The 23,103-nt window shown below is 40.2% G+C and overlaps 1 protein-coding gene across 1 annotated transcript in view; it reads left to right on the forward strand.

The window, feature by feature from the left end:
• The window catches only part of LOC130706987 (putative tyrosine-protein phosphatase auxilin), a gene marked incomplete at its 3' end in the record, with an annotated part of 32,033 nt that extends 9,619 nt beyond the window's left edge, over positions 1 to 22,414 (forward strand). Inside the window, exons 2-8 of the mRNA XM_057539634.1 lie at positions 5,613 to 5,763; positions 6,727 to 6,776; positions 6,886 to 7,034; positions 16,478 to 16,600; positions 20,588 to 20,721; positions 21,203 to 21,397; positions 22,297 to 22,414. Of these exons, the coding sequence (XP_057395617.1) occupies positions 5,630 to 5,763; positions 6,727 to 6,776; positions 6,886 to 7,034; positions 16,478 to 16,600; positions 20,588 to 20,721; positions 21,203 to 21,397; positions 22,297 to 22,414 (903 nt within the window). The remainder of the gene's footprint in view (positions 1 to 5,612; positions 5,764 to 6,726; positions 6,777 to 6,885; positions 7,035 to 16,477; positions 16,601 to 20,587; positions 20,722 to 21,202; positions 21,398 to 22,296) is intronic.
• Between the last annotated feature and the right edge of the window lie 689 nt (positions 22,415 to 23,103).

Here is a 23,103-nt window from a genome sequence, read left to right on the forward strand (position 1 = left end):
GCATTTAGAAAAGTGTCAGCGCTGGCAAGATTTGGATTCCTAAGAATGCACAATCTTTCAAGCATCTAGTGCAAGGATTAGAAAACTTCTTCTGTAAAGGGCCAGATAGTAAGTACTTTAGACTTTGTGGACCATAAGGTCTCTGTCACAACTATTCAACTCGGCCATGGTAGCATGAAAGAAGCCATAGACAATATGTAAATGAATGAGTGTAGCTGTATTCTAGTAAAACTTTACTTATAGATGTTGAAATTTGACCTTCATGTAGTTTTCACTTTGTTAAACATTATTCTTCTGTTGACTTTTTTCAATCATTTAAAAACGTGAAAGCCATTCTTATTTCACAGACTATATAAAAATAGGCAGCAGACTGGATTTGGCCCATGGGCTGTAGTTTGTCGACTCCTGATCTACTAGTCATTGTTTTTCTTCTGCATATCACTCTCTGACTGCACCGTTTCCCTCTTTGTTGTGTCATTTTTTTGAAGTCTTTCTACCCTTTCTCTCAGCAAGCTGAGGCTCCAATATCCTTTTGAGAATCTGTGCTTCTGACATTCATGTAGCTCATTAAGGAGAGTCAGAACACCCACCTAAAAGAACCATAAAGGCAAAATCAGATAGCGCCCCTCTTCTCTTTTTTTGTGTCCTGGCTAGTTTGACATATAATTTGGGTATATGGAGGTTGCAGACTTTGTAACCCTGGCAAATGGCTCTGGTTTCTGCAGGGTTCCAAGGCTCTAATGAATAGAGCATGCAGCCTGAGTGATGGTGAGAGTCTGATTTTTAGATAATCAAGGATATTTATATCTTTAAATAGGTTGGTGCCTTGGAGTGCTGTTCCAGCATGAAATTGAGAGTCAGAGAGAGGTCTGGATAATCAGTTTGGTGTCATCTCTTAGAACAGTAATGTATCAGAAGGGTGTTCAGGCTCGGGATGGAAATGAGGAGTTATAAGCATATGTTGCTCTATCCTTGCTGTATTTAAAATGAAAACACGATACAGATTTTTATACGTGGATGTGTTTAAAGGGAAATAATATGCCCTATGTCATAGGGAAACAGAACACAAGAGAACATTCTCAAATCTGTAGCTGTAGCCCTGGTCTGTAGAGCTGCTCTTCAGACAAGCTCCTGGCAATTATTTAGGGCTGCGAAGCAGTTTGGGCGACAGAGGCTTGGCTGCCTGCGTAATGAGATTGGTTTGGTTGGTCTGACAGATGCAGTGATTTATGAGAGTGCTTGTTGGGAGGACACTTGCTGCTGAGAGCAGCCAGATGAATGGCATACGTGTGGGAGGTGGAGGAGAGCAAGGGTTAGGAGAGGGGCGGTTGTGTGTAAGGCAGGTAAGGATTGTCCTGATTACAGCTGTGAGAATTGTGAGCTAATATGGAGCTGTGGAATAGCGTGAAATGGAGACGCAGTGTAGGCTTGGGAATTGTACAGACCTGAGTTTGAATCCCTGGCTCTACCGCTTGTTAGCTGAGATCTTAGGTGAGTTGCTTCCCTTCTTTGAGCCTCCATTTCTTCACCTATAAAATGGGGATAATAAACACCCTCCTTATTTCCCAGAACGTGAAATTGTACTAACATAAAAGTCCAAGTGGGGTTTCTGGTGCATGGGAGAGCTCAGTAAGTGGTAGACATTATCAGTGTTTGTCCGTGTGTCTATTCATTTGTTTATTCACCTGCATTGATTGTTCTTTGTAATTTCTAATAGAACCTTGTTTTCAAATAGATGCCTAATGGTGACTTAGGCATCAAAAGCTCTTGTGATCAGGGTGTAAGTACATAACAGTCAACATGTATTTATAGGTATATGTATGAACATCTAAACGGCTCATAGAAGTTTAGTAGATACGTGAAGTATGATTTAAAGAACAGCTGCCTGGCCAGTAAGCACAATAAAAAATACTTCACTGTACTAATAATTGGGGGAAACCACAAGTAAGACCAAGAGGAGGTGTTGTCTCGTTCACCAGATTGGTAAAAATGTTAAAGTCTGACAATACCAAGTGTTAAGGAGAATGTAGAGTGACGGAGCTCATATGCACTACTAGTGGGAGTTTAAGCTGATACAGCTACTTTGGAAAATGATGTGTTAATATCTAGAAATTTGAAGATGTGTGTATCCCATCTCCAAGCAGATTTGCACTCCTAGGCATAACCTAGAGAGATCTCTCACATGTAATCAAGACAATGTGTTCATCACCACATTGTTTGTTATGGGAAATAATCTTAGTATATCCATCAATGGGCTAATGGATGCATACTTTAAGTGAGCTAAAGGTACATGTGGTATCAGCATAGAAGAATTTTAAATAATGATGCGTGAAAAAAATAAAGTTGCAAACAGAAAGCCATTTATATATAGTTTGAAAGTGTGAAAAACAATATTAATGTATTGCCTGTGGATACCTACATATGAAATAAAAGTTTAAAGAAATTATTTGGAATGATAAATATTAAATTCAAGATAGTATTAGGAGAAGAAAGAGGGATATGGTTGTAAAGGTTGCGTAGGGCCCAGATCCCAACTCTGCCCTTGACTTAACAGCTGTATACCCTTAGACTAGTTGCTTAACCTCTGTGCCTCAGTTTTTTGATGTATAAAATGGAAAAATAATATTATCTACCTCATAGGTATGCTGTGAGGGTGAAATGAGTGAGCATAGGTAAAATGTTTAGAATAATACCTAGCAAATAGTAAGTGCTATATAAGCGTTAGCAATTCAGGTTCTAATTACATGAGTATTTTTTATTATTCTCTATTTTTTTTTAAATTTTATTTATTTATTTATTTATTTATTTTTTATTTATTTATGGCTGTGTTGGGTCTTCGTTTCTGTGCGAGGGCTTTCTCCAGTTGTGGCAAGTGGGGACCACTCCTCATCGCGGTGCGCAGGCCTCTCACTATCGCGGCCTCTCTAGTTGCGGAGCACAGGCTCCAGACGCGCAGGCTCAGCAGTTGTGGCTCATGGGCCCAGTTGCTCTGCGGCATGTGGGATCCTCCCAGACCAGGGCTCAAACCCGTGTCCCCTGCATTGGCAGGCAGATTCTCAACCACTGCGCCACCAGGGAAGCCCGATTCTCTATTTTTTTAAATGTTAAACATTGCAGTTTTTTAAAATGTATAAATGTTTCAGTATTCTAAAAGATAAAGACTATATGTAGCATAACTACAGTATAATTAGTACACCTAAAGTTAACAATAAATCCTTAACATCAAATACCCAGTTAATTGTTCAAATTCCAATTGCCCATAAATGTCATTAACCTTTTATAGTTTCTTTGGGTTAAGTTCCATGCATTATACTTTATTGATTTATCTTTTAAGACATTTTAATCTACAAATTCCTCCTCCAACTTTCCTTTTTCTGCAATTAAGTTTTTAGCTTTATTGAGGTATAACTGGTATATAAAAATCGCACACATTTAATGTATACATCTTGATGAGTTTAGACATATGCATATACTCATCATACTATCACAACGTCCAAAAAGTTTCTTGTGTTCTTATGTGTGGCTTGTTTTTTTGTTTTGTTTTTTCTGGTTTTGTTTTGTAAGAACACTTAATGTGAGATCCATCTTCTTTAGTTTGTTTGTTTTTAAATTTTCTCTCCAGACTTTCCACAAACACATTTAACCATTGTCCACATGCATGCATCTACCTGTCACTTAAAATAACTGATCCGGTTGGAACATAGATATGCAACCCCCTTGTCCTGAGGAAAGCACAGAAGGAAGCTTATTCAGCAACAGAGTCAAAGTTACAGAGGTTTGCTCTTGTAACCTAAATCAGTTCCTGTGTTCTACTGTACCTGAGATCCAGGGATCTATCCTCCTAACATATTTTGAAGTATAGAACAAATACTGCAATTTTCTAAAAAGAAGAGATGTCATTCTTGCCCTTTGTCATCAAAGAGTTGAAAAGTGAACAAAGATTTAAAAATATCATCAACATAGGAATTTCAGAGTGTGGCATAATAATAGTATAGCTGCAATCTATTAACACCTAAATGTAGTAGGTACTGTGCTTAAGTACTGTGCTTAAGGTACACTCATTTTATGTTTCCCTATGAAGTAGGCACTATTTTTGATCCCTGTTTAACAGTCAGGAATCTTTCTTCCTGCCAGAACCCAGGTAAGAGTGACCCATGCTCTTGACTGCCAGTCTGTACAGCCTCCCGGGCTGTTGTTTACATTAGCTTCCTCTACACAGATTCCTACTTCCTTCCTGTATCAGTCTTTATAAGCTAAGTTATGTTATGGTAATGAACAGTCCTAAAATGGGAATGGGGTAGCTTCTAATAATAAAGGGTTATTCCTCATTCATGGTACATATTCATCAAGGGTCAGCTGAGAGCTCTGCCACAAGCTCTTTACTCTGGGAGCCAGGAGTCCTGGACAGACTAGCCACAATCTCAGACCTTGCGGGTTGCTATGGAGAGAGAGAGAGAGAGAGAGAGAGAGAGAGAGAGAGAGAGAGAATATATGGGAATGAGAACTATGGATAATCTCACCCTAACAGTTAAATGCTCCAGACTGAGAGAGACACACAACATTTTCACTCACATATTATAAACGAGAGTGCTGGTTTTCAAACAGGGCTAATTTTGCCAACGTCTAGGGACATTTTGGCTGTCATAGCTGGAGAAGGGGGGGGTGCTACCTAGTCACCAGAGGTCATAGATGCTGCTAAACGCCCTACAATGCACAGGACAATCCACCCCCTCCCCCCGCCAGCCACCACAACACACATACAGCAAAGAAGTATTTGGCCCCAAGGTCAATAGTGCCAAGGTTGAGAGACTCTGGACTAGAGCCAGTCACAAAGAGCCAGAAAGTACAATTTTATGAAACTGTCAGGGAGGAGAACCTGACATACTTGACAAATAACACCAGTAACCGCTATGCATACTCAAGCTTAAAAGCTGTTATAAAGGCCCTTCAGAAAATACTTTCCCAGGATGGAAGTGAACTATTACTTTGCGAGATAGCCATAGAAGGAGTCTTCTAACACAGTTAACTCCATCGAAGGACAGAAGAGGCCCCTGGACTCGCTTCTCAGCTGACCGCTGCTATCCCTCAGCACTGCCTGAAAGAAGTATAATGCAGGCCACATATACAATTTAAAATTTTCTAGTCTCCACGTTAAAAAAGTAAAAAAGAACAGGTGAAATTAATTTAATAGTATAATCTATTTAATTCAGTATATCCAAAATATTATCATTTTAAATGTAATCATTATAAAAAATAGTGTATGAGATATTTTACATTTTTTGCACTTTGACACTTTGATACTCACAGCATGTCTCAATTCAGACTAACCACATTTCCAGCGCTCAGTTGGCACATGTGGTTACAGTATTGGATGTGCAGCTCTGGAGGTTTCTGTTCTGGAACTTGGTGAGGGGCTTTCCTTGGTCTCCTCTGAGGACCAGCAGTACTGCTGTCTATAACCCAGAGTCAGTAAGTTCTGGAAGCATGACATAACTTGCAGGAATATCTGTCCCAGACTCCCAAAGACGGTCTGCGTATGTTTCAGGAACAAAGAGGGATTGGTTTCCTGTGTAGTCTGTGCTATTACCTCTTTTTCTGATTTTCACTGGCAGGTGCCTCGTCTCCAGACATGGAGCCCAGCTATGGGGGAGGTCTCTTTGACATGGTGAAAGGAGGTGCAGGGAGGCTCTTTAGTAACCTAAAGGACAACTTGAAAGACACCCTCAAAGACACGTCTTCCAGAGTTATACAATCTGTTACCAGGTATGTGCGTCCTTCCCCATTAAGTTAATGGACTCTGTGCCCCCAAAGGATCTGCTTACCTGCCAACTGCTTGTCTGGCTCAAAGACTATCAATTTTGTGATGCAACTGCATGGGATCTGATTGACTAGGAACGCCATTGAAGCCGCAAAGTTGAGTCCTTCGGAAGCTACAGGCATAGGCTGGGAGGACTCGGCTCCTTGGTACATTAGAGGATAGTGGTTGCCATCCCTGGCTTTCAAATCCAGCATCCTGAATTCTAATGCAGTATCTGCCCTTGTTAACCTAAGGCAAATTAATTAACCTCTCTGAGCTTTACTTTGATACCCTGGTAAGATTTATGTCTTTAGGTGGTTTAAGAATTAAATGAGACAATAATGCACATGCAATCCAAATAAGCAATACTTATGAATTGTAATCAAAACAGAATTCTGTTTTCGTATCTTAATAGCCCTTTAAAATTTATTTACTGGGAGAAGTTTCTACCCTTCTACTGTGTGAAACTTTTACAAGCAGGCCATATGAATTCTGTTTTTATTCTTAGGAATTAGAAAGTTCTAGGGTCACTTTAAGTTAAAATATGTGGTTTTAAATCAGAAATTCAAATGTGAAGTCCAACATATTAATCAACATTTTAATTTTTTCCAACAGTAATTGTATCCTTTACCTTCAATCCCCAACTAGCACCTGGTAGGCAAAACAAAGGGTCCTTTGTTCTTTCTCCATCACTTCCTCCCCTACCCCCTAGCTGCATGCCCTGTTTGACGTGGTAGATATGTGCTCCTGAGGGTGTGGGCTGTCGTCTGTCAACAGTGCTTCCTTGTTAGGGGGAAGGCCTGAAGGGAAGTCAGAATATAGCTACTGGATGGAAATGTCCCAGGTCATGATGTGCAAGTGATTGAGAGAGAGAAATCGTGGGATATTTGGATCATTTTAATGAGTGCCATTTACTGTCTTGCTTTTAGCTACACAAAGGGAGATTTAGACTTCACTTATGTTACCTCCAGAATTATTGGTAAGTTTCTCATGTTTATTAACTGCCCAATAGCTCAGCTTTCAATGGCTGCCCATCGCGACAGCGGACCTGTTTAACCTATTTTTTTTCTGTGTGACCCTTCTTCCAGTGATGTCCTTTCCTCTGGACAGTGTTGACATAGGATTCAGAAATCAGGTTGATGACATTCGAAGCTTTTTGGATTCCAGACATCTTGACCACTACACGGTGTACAATCTGTCGCCCAAGTCTTATAGAACTGCCAAGTTTCATAGCAGGGTAAGGAATTTTAGCCCTGATCACAAGGTTGAAGACATAACGGTATTTTCCCCCTTAAGAACTATCCTCAAAGCCTTTGCCTTTAAGCACATGGAGCAGAAAAACTATATACTCTGGACACTTCTCTATCCACAAAATTTTTATTAGGCTGTTACGAGATACTCTGAAGCTTTTCCTTGGGTGAGGATATTTGTAGGAAAGTTTCTCTGTCAATAAGGTACCATCTAATTGAGGGCCTCAAATCAGCTGTGGCTGGTTGCTCAGTTGTTAGGGCACGTTGCTATGCGGCTCAGTGGAGATTGACTGCTGCGTAGGGCAGTTGGAGACTCTTATGCTGGAGCACTAATGATGCCTTTCACCCTTCCTTATTGCTGCTTTGGCATCACGATGAGGCAGTGTGGCTAAACCAGTAGAAGCACACCAATATTAATGGAAATAGCTTTCTGACATTTGGTAAAGGTATGTGTTTCATAAGTGAGGTATAGCACATAAACAGTCCACACTGTAGGTTTGGTGATACTATTGCTAATATTTATAGCAGTGAGAGCAGCAGCAACATTTTTAGAGCATTTACAGTGTGCCAGGAACTTTACATGCAATATCTCATTAATTCTCTCAACGGTCCTCTGAAGCAGATGGAGAAACTGAGGCACAGAGAGGTAAGGTAACTTGCCCAAGACTACAGGCATGTGTTCTTAGCCATTACTCTGGGCTGACAGTATTACCTGGAAACCTGGATTATCCTCTTAAGGAGCTTTTAGAACTAGGCAGAGAAATAGTTCTAGTTTCAGGCTAGTTAAGGAGCTGTGAGAGCTGGCTTTGGTTTGAATCTGAAGTTAAGCCTGATATTTCTGACCACTGAATTCTTGATTTACTCACTAAAATCAGGCTTTTTCTCTCTCAGGAACATTTTCAAAAATCTTGACTTAGCCTTTAGATATGGTTGGTTCTTCAGCTACATCTGGATTTATTAATAAATAGAAAGGGGTTTTACACATTGGACCCTTTAAAAGTGAAACTTGATTTCAGATATGCAAAATGATAGCTGGTTGTGTGTACTCTGTATCGAGGATCTCAGCTTTGATGCCAGAACACATTTTGCTCCAAATTTTAGTTGCCATTAATAATCTCTGGGCGTCAGTTTCCTGATCAGTAAAAACTAGAAGAGAGTCTGTATGCTCTCTTAGACCACTTCCTGCCCTAATGTTCCATAAGATAAGGGAGAATTTTGTGAAGGATTCTCTTTTCCCAGAGTGTTTCCAAAATACGCAAGAGGTAACCCAGTGGTTCTCAAACTTTAGTGTACATCAGAATGTCCTAGAGGGCTTGTTAAACACCTGGGCCTGGCACTTCTGGTTCAGCAGAGGGGTGTGGTGAGAATCTGCATTGCTAACAACTTCCTGGGTGCTACTTCTACTGTTGCCCTGGGAGCCACTCTCTGAGAAGCACGGATAAAACCATTCTCAAGTGGTTTCGTCCAAATTCCCATTCTGTAACGGAGATTTTAAATGCAGCTCTTTAATCTTCCCTGTAGTTAACTGCCCTTCCACCTCTTATTCCATCTATTACCTAATTCAGAACAAGTGAATTAGCATCTGACAAAAATGTGGGTAGCTATTTTATTTCTAATTCAGATGCAACTATTTTGAATTGATTTTTTCTTGTTTGGAGACTCAGTGCCATCATTTTCTTTCTTTTTTTCTGATTTGTTTTTTAATTGAAGTATAGTTGATCTACAGTGCTGTGCCAATCTCTGCTCTACAGCAAAGTGACTGAGTGATACACATAGTGCCATCATTTTCATAACTGAAGGACCATGGAACATCCTGTATAATATTTCATAGAAATTTTACTTAATCTTGAAATATTTGTGATAATCTGAAAAATGTTCCCTCTGGAAGTAAATAAAGATATAATATCATTATAGAAGCATTCATGCACATAAAGGTATCTCTTATAGGTATATATGATTTATAAAAGCAAGCTCTTTTATAAAGATATTTAAAGAAAGGCATCAATTAGTGTAACTACATATTTTGTGACCAGACTTAACAGTCTTACCAAAGAAACCAGGAATTGCATATGGAACATCTACCCCAGACTGCTCTCACTTGCCCTAGAAGAGCAGGGAACACGTTTATTTTATTTGCTACCTGGAACGGTGCCTGGCATGGCTAAGAAATGTCTCTCAGAAGAATGAATGTGCCAAGAATTGTTGAACACATAGATATCAAATAAAAATTTGATTCTTGGGACTTCCTTGGTGGCACAGTGGTTAAGAATCCACCTGCCAGTGCAGGGGACATGGGTTCAATCCCTGGTCTAGCAAGATCCCACATGCCATGGAACAACTAAGCCCGTATATTGCCGTGGAACAACTAAGCCCGTATATCGCAACTACTGAGGCTGCGCTCTATAGCCCGCAAGCCACAACGACTGAGCCCGCGCGCCACAGCTACTGAAGCCCGCGCGCCCTAGAGCCCATGTGCCGCAACTACTGAGCCCACATTCCGCAACTGCTGAAGCCCGCGTGCTGCATCTACTGAAGCCCGCACGCCTAGAGCCTATGCTCTGCAACAAGGGAAGCCACCGCAATGAGAAACCCACGCACTGCAACAAAGAGTAGCCCCTGCTCGCCACAACTAGAGAAAGCCCGTGCACAGCAACAAAGACCCAACGCAGCCAAAAATAAAATTAATTAATTAATTAACTAAAAAAGTTTGATTCTTATTCTCAAGGCACTTAAGCCTAGTTGGAGAGAGAAGTCAGGACGTTCTAAAGACAGTAATATTTACGGTACCTACTGAGGGAGTTTAGTGAAGGGAGACAGCAGTGAGAGCTGGACCTTGACACATGAGTCTTGTCTAGTTGAAAGGGGTGGGGTTATTTCTTCTCCATGCAGATTGTAGTCTGTGTCTTACCAGGCTCCGCATGCTCTGGCCTCTGTGCCTCTCTAGCTCATCTTTCACGGTTCTCCACTGCCTGAGAACCATGCTCCCACCAGGGGAGACGCACCGTCTCTTTGCATGAGCTGCTCCCACTCCCTGAAAGGCCACGCATGCCACACCCCCAGCCCTTCTTTGTTGGCCAAATTTCGCTAAGGGGAGGATTTCCACATGCCATAAGGCTTTTCCAGTTCTTTCCCCTAAAATGCAGGATTGCACTGCACCTTTAGTCCTTTATAGATAGTCCCAGAACTCTGCGGACTGGAAGAGGACCCTCTGACCTAGCTCCCTCAACCCTCAGTTGCATCTTAGAAGGGCAGTCCCACAGCCTTAGTACTTTCATCTTAGCTCTGTTTTTGATGTGGCCACGTCTCTTCTCAAGTTCCGAGTCCTTTCTCTTCCCAGCACTAACACCGCAAATTGATTTGCATCCCACTGTTGCGTGACTTAGAAAAGTGTTCTTGGTTCTCATCTTCCAGTCCTGGAGGCCCGAAATCATTTTCTCCTCCTCCCAGACCAGTGGAGTGTTAGGTCTGCAGTTAAATCTTATTTTAATAAATGTAGACGGCCAAGGCTTCTATAAATACCACTGTTGGAAAAGACCAAACACAAGACTGGTTTTATTTATAGACTCACAGGAGTCCAACTGTGTCTATGCCTTGAACCCTGAACTCAGTCATTTTACCTTTTTATTATGTGACGTGTGTTTGGAGATAAAGATGGTGGTGACAGAGACAGGCTGTTTCCAGGAAGATTTTACTTTGCTGAGGGGCATCATTCAGTATTTTGATTCACTTTTAGGCTTAGAAACCACATGGGTTGACGGGAATCATATGAAATAATTAAATAGCAATTTCTTAGTATTTGCATATGTAGCAGAATGTTAAAATAGGACTCTGTGTTTAGTTTCAATTTTAGCAGAGGATTTGACTCAAAACAAAACATGGCAGATAGCCCTTCATTCAGAGTGCTAGAATACGTATTCAGGACTGCAGAGGAGATATTGAATGTCAGTGTTTTGACTCTTCTTAGCCAGTATCCACCTTGAGGAAATAAATGTCCTGATCTTGACAGTGAAGTCCTGTAGACCAATGAGATGCATTATCTAAGCCAGATGTTCTAATCTGAGTTTAAAAGACATGGATCCACTGTATATTTCGATCCATGCATGGGCTTCAGAGAGTTTAACCATCTGTTTTCACTCCTATTTTTTCTTTATTGTGGTAAAATACACATAACATAAACATACCATTTTAAGCATTTGTAAGTGTACAATTCAGCAGCATTAAATTCACTCACAGTATTCTGTAACCATCACCAGTATCTATACCCAAACCTTGTTCATCATCCTCCAAATAAACACTATAGCCATTTACTCTGTGTGTATGTGTGTGTGCACTGGTTGCATTTCTGCACAGAAGGTTTTAAAGCTCTGCCCTAGAATGTCAGGAACTACTGCTTTACACATTTCTTGGTGTTGCTGTTGGCAATAAATGGAAAAGCGGATGAATGGCCACCAAGTCTAGCCTGCCCTTAAGTTCTTACATTCTGAAAATGCTCTTCCAGTGCCACTTGAGCCTCCTTCCTCTGTCTAACCAGGAAGGGGTGTGCTGAAGGAGGCCAGTTAGTAGCATTGAAAAGGTAAACCCAGCTGGTTCTTTTAGAATCTTCTTTTATTTCGATTATTTCTAAACTGCATAATCTTGTAGAATTTCTTCCTCTTTGCAAAGAACTTAATTTTAGGAAAATATATGATCAACTTGGGTTTCTTAAAGGATTGTTTGAAGGTCACATTTTTTTTTTTCCTTTTTCCTTCCAGAATTCATCAAACAGGTCACCGTAGCTCCCAGTTGTTTCTGCTCTGGTTTGCTGGTTGGTGAAGGGAGTTGACCATAGCGGAGTGACTTTATAGATTATATTCATCTGTCCTCTGCCACTGTGCATCAGTGTAGGGACAGGAAATAATGGGGCAGAAAAAAAATCCCTGGCCTGGGAGCCAGAGGACCAGGAAGCCCCACATTCTAGTTCTGCAGCCTTCAGTGAATTGAATGTCTTATTAACTGTGGTAAAGAAATAGCCATCACTTGATCCCATAACTATCTCACAAATGTAAGATGGAATTGTAGTTAATAATCATCAGACAGTATACAAATTTTTATTATTTTTTTTTATTGAGGTGAAATTCATATAATATGCACAAATTTTGAATTTTAAAAATTATCCTAGATTCGCATCTCAGCTGTTCCTCTTCTTGGGTAAGTTACTTCACCTCATCTAAAACTCAGTTTTCTCCCGTATAAAATGGAGATGACAATAAGGATTCCTATCTCACAAATAGAAAATTTTTCTGTATGTTTGCTGTAAGGAATACATTTGATAGCAATGTCTGGCTTAGAGTAAGCATTCAGTAAGTGGAAGCTATAATTACCATTAATAATAATAAAATGCCAAATAAATTATTGCCTGAAGTACTCCTGTCCTCCAAAAATGGTGTCAGATTCTTAAGACACTGGATATGGCTCTTCAGTCTGATTCTCCATAGCCCCTTTTGCTCTTACGCTCAGCAAATGGGATGCTTCTGTCGTCTCCTCTCGTGCTTGGGGAGACAGAAAGATGAAAACCAAATGGCATCCAGCCCTGGTGCTGTTCTGGCCTCCTTTCCCGCTGGGTGGTATCATTGCAGCCTGTAATCCATATGGCGTTTTCTGATGCTCTACAGCTCCGGGAGGGGTTCAGAGAGACTGGAGGCAGCATCGTGAAGTGTCACCTACCCAAGGATCGTGCTTATTGCATGAAGCTGTGAACCTCACAGAGCTACAAAAATCGCTTGCAGGGATTGAATTCGTTTAAAAAAATTTTTTCATTTTGTTTATGCCTTAAATGTTCTTCCCCTTTAGACAGAGCACATGCTTTTAAAAAATTCTAATTGTATGTTTGCTTAATGGAGTATAATTATATATCAAGTAAATATGTAATTATGCAGTACTTTAAATTAATATTATTTACTTGATTGGCTTAATGATTCTGAACAATTAGCCTATTGTGCTAAGAACAATTTAGCCAGCTTTCAGCTGAGACTCATAGATATTGACATTTAGTGTTTGTAGGAGTGACATACAGTTTCTAAAAGGTTTAAAAATACTGCCTGAGAAAACAAATTTCCTACACTTTTACACGGTCGCAATCTAAAAAAACAACAAAATCAGTTCCTTCCTCAAGATATTTTACATGTAGACAAAGACAAATCTTATTATAAGAAGAGATTGCCAAATAGGGTTCATTCCTTCGTTCTTTCACTCATTGATTCACTCAGCAAATACCTACTGAGTGCCTGCCGTTGGACCAGCACGCGGACTCTGGACTTGGGTTACAAAAATGAAAAATGGTCTCTCTTCTCATGGAGCTTAGTGTCTAGAGGGGGAGACAGGCATAAACAGTTAATTTGAATACAATAAGCTGGCACTTAACTGTGTTTACATTGTGCTCCTTAATTCTCACCACCATTTTTATTTTACATACAAGAGAATTGAGGCTTGGAGAGGTTAGCAACTTGTCTAAGGTGAATCAGGTAGTCAGTGGTAAAGCTAAGGTGAAAACCCATCTGTGGCTTCACCATTTTGCTCTACTGGTGAAAGCTATAACAGATGAAAATGGACAAAGATGACTAAGATGACTAAGCACTTCTGCCTGTGGGTGTTAGAGAAACTGTCAGAGACAAGAGAACACTTGAACTTCGGCTTTGGAGTATGAATAGAAATTTACCAAGGGAAGGAAAAACATCACAGGCAGGAAGCAGCTTATATAAGTGTACTTTTTGTAATTCCTCTGATGGCAAAATTTTTCTTCCCAACTATTCTGTTTTTAATCAATATATTATTTCCATTCCTTGAGAACTTGTCAATGGGGAATCTATTTGAGGATAAAGAATGGGCCAGAAATAGACCCAAATCATGTTGGGTGAAAGGGGCAAGCTGTTATGGAGTTGATTTTTTTTTATTTTTTATTTTTAAAATTTATTTATTTTATTTATTTATTTTTGGCTGTGTTGGGTCTTTGTTGCTGTGCGTGGGCTTTCTCTAGTTGTGGCGAGTGGGGGCTACTCTTTGTTGTGGTGCGTGGGCTTCTCATTGCAGTGGCCTCTCCCGTTCTGGAGCATGGGCTCTACGTGCATGGGCTTCAGTAGTTGCGGCATGCGGGCTTAGTACTTGTGGCTCACGGGGTCTAGAGCACAGGCTCAGTAGCTGTGGCAGACAGGCTTAGTTGCTCCGCGGCATGTGAGATCCTCCTGGACCAGGGCTCGAACCCGTGTCCCCTGCATTGGCAGGCGGACTCTCAACCACTGCGTCACCAGGGAAGCCCTGTTATGGAGTTTAAATCGACAGAGGCCCAATACTGGGTTACCCTGGATTGTTTGGTAGCTTTGTTAGGCATTTCATCTACTTTGTTTAATAAACTATACCTGTCATTCTCAAAGGTCTAGGAAAATTAATATCCTGGAAGGTCCCCTGACACTACCCACAATCATTTTGTAGGAAAAAAGTTACAAATTAACCAAAAAGAAGGGGGTTTTTGGCAGCCACAGAGAGAAACTCCATGTGTTTGCTTTCAGGTGTCAGCTCTAGAGACCACAGATAATTTCCCACTTACATTTTGACTAGTTATTATCTAGTTGCTAGAAAAGCATGAACCAAACAGATTATTCCTGCCTCTCTCTCCCCACTCCTAAATGGAAAGAATTTGGGACGTTTGGGTTTTCTTAGACCAGTGGTGTTAGTGTTGCAGAGCACTTCCTGATGACACCATCTGTATAAAACCTGTTGTTTTCTCCAGAATTCCCTGTATCAGCCAATGGCACCTGCAATCCTTTTATCCTTTTATCCAGCCATTCAGGCTGAAAACCTAGCAGTCATCCTTGACTCCTCCCCCTCCACTTACCCCTCCACACTCATGCACTGCCACCCTGTGATCAATCCCTGAGTCTTGTACAGGCATTCCACTTCCTCCCTATTTTTTGAATCCCTCAAGTCTTTGTGTGTCCCACTGCCGCTCATCTAGCCTAAGCCACCATCATTTCTTACTTAGATTCCTAATATAGCCACCTGACTGTTCTGACTTTTGTCTTGTGTCATCTATATCTGTTCTCCATACTGGACCTTGAGAGGTCTTTGGAAAATGCAGATCTGAGAGTCACTCTCCTTCTTAAATACTTCTCTCAGTTCTTAACAAGGCCTGGTATGATCTGACCCTTCAGTCTATGATTTTGCCATATAGGGTTTCATTCATTTTTTCCAAACATAGCTAGCTCTATCTGACCTTAGGGCTTTGCACTGACAGTTACCTGATAAAATAATAATAATAATAATAATAGTAATGATAGCCAGTATTAATTGATCACTTTGTGTATGTCAGATACTGAGCTAAGCCCTTGAAATACATTCTCAGGTAGTAGCCACAACCCTATGAGGCAGGTAGGTAGGTATCATTCATGACACTTTATGGAGAAAGGCTTAGAGAGGTCATGAAGTTTGCCTAAGTTTTTCCTTACTGTTAAATTAATAAATACCTAATCGATTGAGGCTCATGCCTAGAATTTTGAGGCAAATGATACTCTCAGCCAGTATACTGTTGTAGCAACGTGACTTATACTCAGAAGACCTGGGTTGCAATGCTGGTACTGACCAGCAGTGTGGCGTTAGACAAGACAACCTCTGAGAGTCAGTTTTCTTATCTGCAAAACAGAGATCATATTAGTATCTGTCTTATATGACTGTTGTACAGATCAGAGCCAAGCAGAATTCTAGGAACATAACTGATATCCTATAATGTGTTAAAATGAACAGGTGTGTTAGATGAATGAAAATGCTAGAGGTTGCCCCCATGAAGTTGTGGGTTCCCTCATTAACAGAGGAAGAAATAAGACCCTTGAAAAAGCCTGTCTTTGGCTTATTCAGCAGCACTTTTTTGTGTTTTCACTTTTATCATCTTGGATAAAATTAGAGATAGTGCAGGATTTATAATGTAATCCTGTAATTAAGCATCTAGTAGGCAACTCAAAACATTTTATACTAAATAGAAATTAAATTCAGTGGAACATTGAACCTTTGAAATCCAAATATTGGAACCTTTAAAAATCGAAATATGTATGTTAAATCATCTAGTTTAGTTGAAAATGTTTGGGCTGGCCAAAAAGTTCGTTCGGGTTTTTCTGTAAGCACTTACAAAAACTCGAAGGAACTTTTTGGCCAACCCAATAGTAAAAAAACCCGAACGAACTTTTTGGCCAACCCCATATTTCAAAATATGTTTACTGAAACAGAATTTTTAAATTAAAAAATTGCAGGATTAAACTCTTCTTTCGCTGTTTGGACCCTGTTCCCAACTCTTTCTGCTGTATTAAAAGAGAATGTAGTATCACTTCCAGAAGTCGTTTGGTGTGCTCCCTGCCCATGGAGAGGAAGTCGCTTGGTGAATTCATTTCCTTCCGCTGTGTTCCTTTAGGTCTCAGAATGCAGTTGGCCCATCAGGCAGGCCCCCAGTCTGCACAACCTCTTTGCTGTGTGTCGGAATATGTATAACTGGCTACTACAGAACCCCAAAAACGTCTGTGTTGTCCATTGCTTGGTGAGTAACCTTTTCTTGTTGCTGTTGTGGCTATCATTTGTGCTGGTTTGGTTTGGTCAAATACAAATGACCTTACACAGACTGGTGAACAGGTAATGCTTAAGTTGAATAAGCATTTCTTAAGAACCCACTTAGGAATTAGGTGATGTGAGGGATATAAAATGAGGGGAAAACTTATTATTCTTGCCCTAAAGCTCGAATACCAGTGGGAGAGGCAGATATGTATACAACCCACATAATACAGGGCCTCTGGAATGTACTAACTATTATAAAAGAGATAGAAACAAGAGCTGTGGGTGCATAGGCAAAAATGCCATTGAGTTTTGGGTGAATAGAACTGACATAAGCACACTGGAATATTCTTTTCTTACCTTTATGTTTGAATAAAAATGAAATAAAAAACCATCTATGCCCTTATGAGTAGTCACATAAATTGACTATTTTATAGCAATTCCCAGTGGGACTGATGATTTTTCTGACCACTGACTTCCTAGAGTCCCTTTCCCCAACTCTTCCTCTGGAGGGCTCTTGCCTATTGTTTAAAACTCAACTTTAGGTAAAATCTTTTTTGACAATGTGGACATTCGACCTGTATATCTAAATGTCTTTGGATTTAAGCATTTAATATACTGCATCATCATAATCTGGTGGCCCACCTGTTTCCCCACTAGACTATGAGCATCCTGTGGGCAAGAACTGTGCCTTTTTTACTTTGGAATCCCAGGTATGAAAGATTTGAATAAGTGATTGGATATATGAAGAAATGAGCACACAAATGAAATCTGAGCATAAATACTAGAACTATTCATTGCTTCTATAAACTTCAAGGTGTATTTTTTGCTATAATCTTAGTTGATGATTTTCCCCCTCTTTCTTGAGAGTCAGTTGGCTAAAAGAGGGATGAAAGCTGAGATTTTTTCTTCTTTCCATCTCACATCCCCAAATTCTTGGTAATAAAAGAAAAACACTTGGTGTTTCTTAGGAGTTTAATGTGAAAGGCCAAAGGGTTTTCCTTTCAGAGACAGAACAGATTGTATAAAGGACAGATTATTTTTAGAGACTAAGCAGCCTTTAGGTACTTTGGTGATTTTTTTCTTCACTCGAGAACTTTCTAAAAGTTCAGCGAGCCTAGGTCTGGCAGCTTTGTAAGAGAAGATGGCTCGAGAGAGACCAGAGGCTCCCAGTTCTAATGATACAATCATAACAAATAAAAACCCAATGAAGAAGAGAAAAGAAGAGACATACAAAGAGTGAAGACCCTATAGCCTGCTCTCTAGGCTTACTGAAAAAGGACATGCATGAGTTGGAAGTCTGCACCAAGTCTTTGGAAGTGGAATTGCAGCTGGAGGTGGGAGCATTTATTTTTATCCTATATATACTGCTGTTTTATTAAAAATAAGCATATATTCATCTTTTAATTAAAAAAACTAAGAAAACTTTAAAAAAGACCTGCATGGCCGATAAAAGGAGGGAACACATATCTAAGAGCCATGAGCCTGTTAAAAGACTGTCAGGAAGACTAAATTCTAAAAAGAATTAAGATTGAGAAAAATGTCTTTTTAAAAAAAACTGTCCTTGGAATAAGGACAACAACAAATGCTTGAGGCACACGGTATAATCTTAAGTCCTTTATTCTCTTCCTTCATCGGGGGAACAGATGTCAAGCTAGAAAGGGAGTAACACTGATAATTAAGACAAAGCTGAGAGGTAGGGAGATAGTAAAAGAGCGTCACAGTACTTAAAAATAATCCACTCTCTAGACTTAAATTATGTGACAGAATGCTAAAAGCACTTGGAAAAGCAATTATGGGTTCCTTATGCAATATGAGGAAACAGGAAGAAGAGTGCCAGTCAAGCAAGGAGAGGAGATTTTTTTCCAAAAGATGGAAGAGGTTGATCCTGGAAAGTTACAGGCTGGTGAGCCTGATGGCAATTCAAGGTGAAATTCTAACACAATTTGTGCACAGATGATTTTAAACTCTTAGAAAAAAGGAGTCCACATCGATTCATTATGAACACACATATCAAACCAACTGAACTTTCGGAACAAGACTAATAGATTAGTAGAGATAGTTTATTGGATTCCTGCGAGATATTTCCCCATTTCTTATATTCAAGATGGAGAAATTTGGGCTAAATTTTTATACATTTGGACAAATGTTGGCTGAATATTGCTTCCAAAGATAGGTGACTAACAGATCAGCATCCTCCCAGGAGAAGGTTGCATTTGGTTGCCCTTTTATTGACAGCTTTGAAAATGTGGAGGCAAGCTTATCAGTTTTCTCAGATTGGTCATTTAATAGAAACTACCAATGTGAAATTAAACACAGGATAAATGTAAAGTCCTGAATTCTGGTTCTAAAAGATTAAGTGTATTTGTCTATTAACACATCATTTGAAAAAGAACTAACAGTTTTAGTGGCTAGAAAGATCAATAAGAGCTTATGGTGTGATTTAGCTTACATTTAAACTAGTTTAGCCTGGGGTTATGTTAATAAAAGCATAGTGTTCTTACCACACTAAGGAAGATGATATTTCCTCTCTAGTTTGGTCAGAGCACATCTTATATCTTGCATTTCACATCTGGGCAGCACATTTAAGGCTGTTGTTTTAAAACTGGGGTCTGTTAAGAGGAAGTCCACTGAATGATGATGTCTCTTAAAATGGAACATCAAATGAGGAAGAATTGAAGGGATTGGGTAGTAGTCAGGGTTCTCCAGAGAAGCAGAACTGACAGGATATGTGTAGAGATACATATGTAAGAGGAGATTTATTATAGGAATTGGCTCAAGTGATTCTGGAGGCCTAGAAGTCCCACAATCTGCCTCCTGTAAGATGGAGAACCAGGAAAGCCAGTGGTAACATTTAGTCCATGTTTGAAGCCCTGAGAACCAAGGGGGCCGCTGGTGTAGGTCTGAAAACCAAGAGCTCCGATGTCCAAGAACAGGGAGAAGATGGAGGTCCCAGCTCAAGAAGACAAAGAGAATTCTCCCTTCCTTTGCCTTTTTGTTCTATTTGGACCCTCAGCAGGTTGGATGATGCCAGCCCACTTTGGTGAGGGTGAATCTCTACTCAGTCTACTGATTCAAATGCTGATCTCTTCCAGAAACGCCCTTACAGACACACCCAGAAATAATGTTTTACCAGTTCTTTGGGCATCTCTTAGTCCAATCAGTTGAGAATAAAAAATTATCACAGATTGGGTGTGTTTTCAACCTGGAAAATAGAAAAGTTGATGGAAAAGGAGAGTATTTCAGATATGTGAAGGGTTGTCCCAGGGAGAAAGGAGTAGGTTTACACTTTGTCCTGAGAGAAGGAAGAATGGGGATGGTTGAGTAGAAGAGACTGCAACTCAGCATATTCAGTATAAGGAAGAACTTTGTGAAGTTCGACCAGAAGCAGGATGCTCCTTGTCACTTAAAGTATTCTAGAAGAAGCTGCTCACCATCTGTCAGGAATGTTATCGCTTGCATTCCTTTACTGAGTGCGGTTGAATCAGGTGAAGCTTCTTTATTTTATATCAATCTAGGAACATAACTTTGGGTAAAATACACACATCGCATATTCCAAAAAGCAGTATTTGCCTAACCTGAGAACTCTTTACCTTCAGCCTAAACTGAGAGACCTCAACTGTTAGTTCTGATCCTACAGGTCCAAAGTTACTTTGAAGACTAGATGATTTTTCAGTAAATATGTACAAATCAAATTTATATTGCTAGGTTTCTTAGGTTAGCAGAGAGTCAGTTGTATCCTAAGAATCAGTCTTCCCTTGCTGCTTTGTGATTTAAATAGCTGGGACAGATTTGGGTTTTCAAGTGAACAATTTTGAACTGACAGGCACCTCTAGTTAAGATTTCTCTCCGCCACACCCGACGCCCAGACTCCCCACCCTTAACCTCTTTCTTTTAATTGCAAGTACAGCCGCTCTCAGTGTTGGGTGCCTGACCGATCCATGTTTATGACAGGTTTATACGTTTTCTTTGCTAGGATGGACGGGCCGCATCATCAATCCTGGTTGGCGCTATGTTCATTTTCTGTAATCTCTACTCTACTCCTGGCCCAGCCGTTCGGTTACTCTACGCAAAGCGACCAGGAATCGGACTTTCGCCATCCCACAGGAGGTAAAGTCAGCTAGATGCAGGGTTGGCGCAGACATGGTCAAATTTGTATCATGTCCCAAAAAAAGGGAAAAAACCTTTTTAGATAATTGATGTATTGTCTTTTCTTTGGGCACAGTTTCTTCTTTCTCTTATTTAAACTGCATCTGATGATAAATTCTGATTTTTTTTTCCAAAGCTAGCCCTTAACTGATAAATTTAATCTGCTAGATCAAATACTGAGCTAGTGTAAAACGCCCATAAGCTTTTTCATTTAATAAATACCCCTTTATCAGCTCTTCGGGGGGAAGTACAGCAGTGTCACTAGATAAAAGCTTTCCTAAATTATTGGCAGCATTCTCTTTTGCCAGTTAATGTTTAAAGAATTAACACAGTAAATTTTTATTGTAGGTTAATAATTTATGAGAACAAACTGTATAGCAAATTGACTGCTTATTTCTTCTGCTGTGGTCGGCACCAACAGAATGTCTGTCTTGTGTTTTAGGTACCTGGGCTACATGTGTGACCTCCTAGCAGACAAACCCTACTGCCCTCACTTCAAGCCTCTCACCATTAAGTCGATCACTGTCAGTCCAGTTCCTTTTTTCAACAAACAGAGAAATGGATGTCGCCCTTACTGTGATGTACTGATTGGAGAAACCAAAATATATACAACTTGTGCAGATTTTGAACGGATGAAGTAAGTCATGATACTTTTCTTCATTTCTTCTTGTGAACTGCTCCATTCCTGTGTAAGTTGGATCCTGTTCTTCCTTTGAGGACTACATTATGAAATGGCTGATATTTTAAAAAATGTTCAGTATAGGTGGTAATCATAGAAAAGCACAATTAAATCAAGGGATGCCATAGCCCCCCTTCAAATGGTGATACAAACTAAAAGACTAACATGAGCTATAATGAGGGTTAAGACAGTGGTGTAGCGCAGAAGACCTGGACATTTAAGAAGGAGATGACCTTGATAAGAATTGGTGATGATAATGGAAGAATCAGGAATGAATGAGGTTTCTAGGTGAGCAACTAGGTAGATGATTATATAATTAAAAAGTTATAGAATCTATAGTAAAGAGCAAGTGCCAGTGGGAGGTGGTGGAAGGGATATGGAAGAAGGGACTGGATGATAACAGAGAATGAAATTAATTTGAAATAGATTGAATTTCAAAATTGGTATACGAGATACTCACAGAGCATCTCACTGCTGTTTCTATATTGATCTCAGTTGGACTTATTTGTTCTCTCTCTGTTTTTATCATAAATTTACAGTGAGGGAAAGGTAAATACATCAGGGCTACATGTATTTGGGGAAAACGATTTCTGCTAATGGGCAATTGATTTATCTAGAAATCAGGATGGGATGGAGAGAGAGGACCTGGCATAAGACCAGCGGCATCCTGTGGCAGAACCAATTTGCATCCAGTTGGCACTGGCTGTGCTCCTGACTTTGCTTAAGATAAGAAATGGTTCCTGGGTTCAGGCCTGGGCAAACCCTTGGCCAGAGCCACAGAAGATTGTGCCTGTATACCTGTGTTATTGTGCCAAATTAGACTCTCTTTCAGTGTATGCTTTTGTCTCTGTTTAAAGAGAATACCGTGTCCAAGATGGAAAAATCTTCATTCCCTTGAGCATCACTGTGCAAGGAGATGTGGTTGTTTCCATGTATCACTTGAGGTCAACCATTGGAAGCCGGCTACAGGCTAAGGTATGGCTTCAGAAAGAATTATGACATAAGCTCAGCTGATCCTTTAATAGGAGTGTACATCACTTTGGGCTTGAGTGACTTCTGGTTTTAGAATCAGAAAAAACATTTAAAGATTACCTTTGGAAACAACCTAAATGTCCATCGACAGATATGGATAAAGAAAATGTGGTATATAGGGACTTCCCTGGTGGCACAGTGGTTAAGACTCCCCCTGCCAATGCAGGGGACATGGGTTCGATCCCTGGTCTGGGAAGATCCCACATGCTGCGGAGCAACTAAGCCTGTGCACTACAACTACTGAGCCTGCGCTCTAGGGCCCACATGCCACAACTACTGAGCCCGCGTGCCACAGCTACTGAAGCCTGCACACCTAGAGCCCATGCTCCGCAACAAGAGAAGCCACTGCAAATGAGAAGCCCGCGCACTGCAACGAAGAGTAGCCCCCACTCTTGCCACAACTAGAGAAAGCCCGCGCGCAGCAACGAAGACCCAATGCAGAGAGAAAAAAAAAAAAAAGAAAAAGGAAAAGAAAACGTGGTGTATATATGTATATATAAATATATATATAAAAATTCGATTTTATATATATATAATGGAATACTACTCAGCCATAAAAAAGAATGAAATAATGCCATTTGCAGCAACATGGATGAACTTAGAGATGATCATACTAAATGAAGTAAGCCAGG

The sequence above is a fragment of the Balaenoptera acutorostrata genome, unplaced genomic scaffold (genome assembly GCF_949987535.1).
Source record: "Balaenoptera acutorostrata unplaced genomic scaffold, mBalAcu1.1 scaffold_1373, whole genome shotgun sequence".
NCBI classification, from domain to species: Eukaryota; Metazoa; Chordata; class Mammalia; order Artiodactyla; family Balaenopteridae; genus Balaenoptera; species Balaenoptera acutorostrata.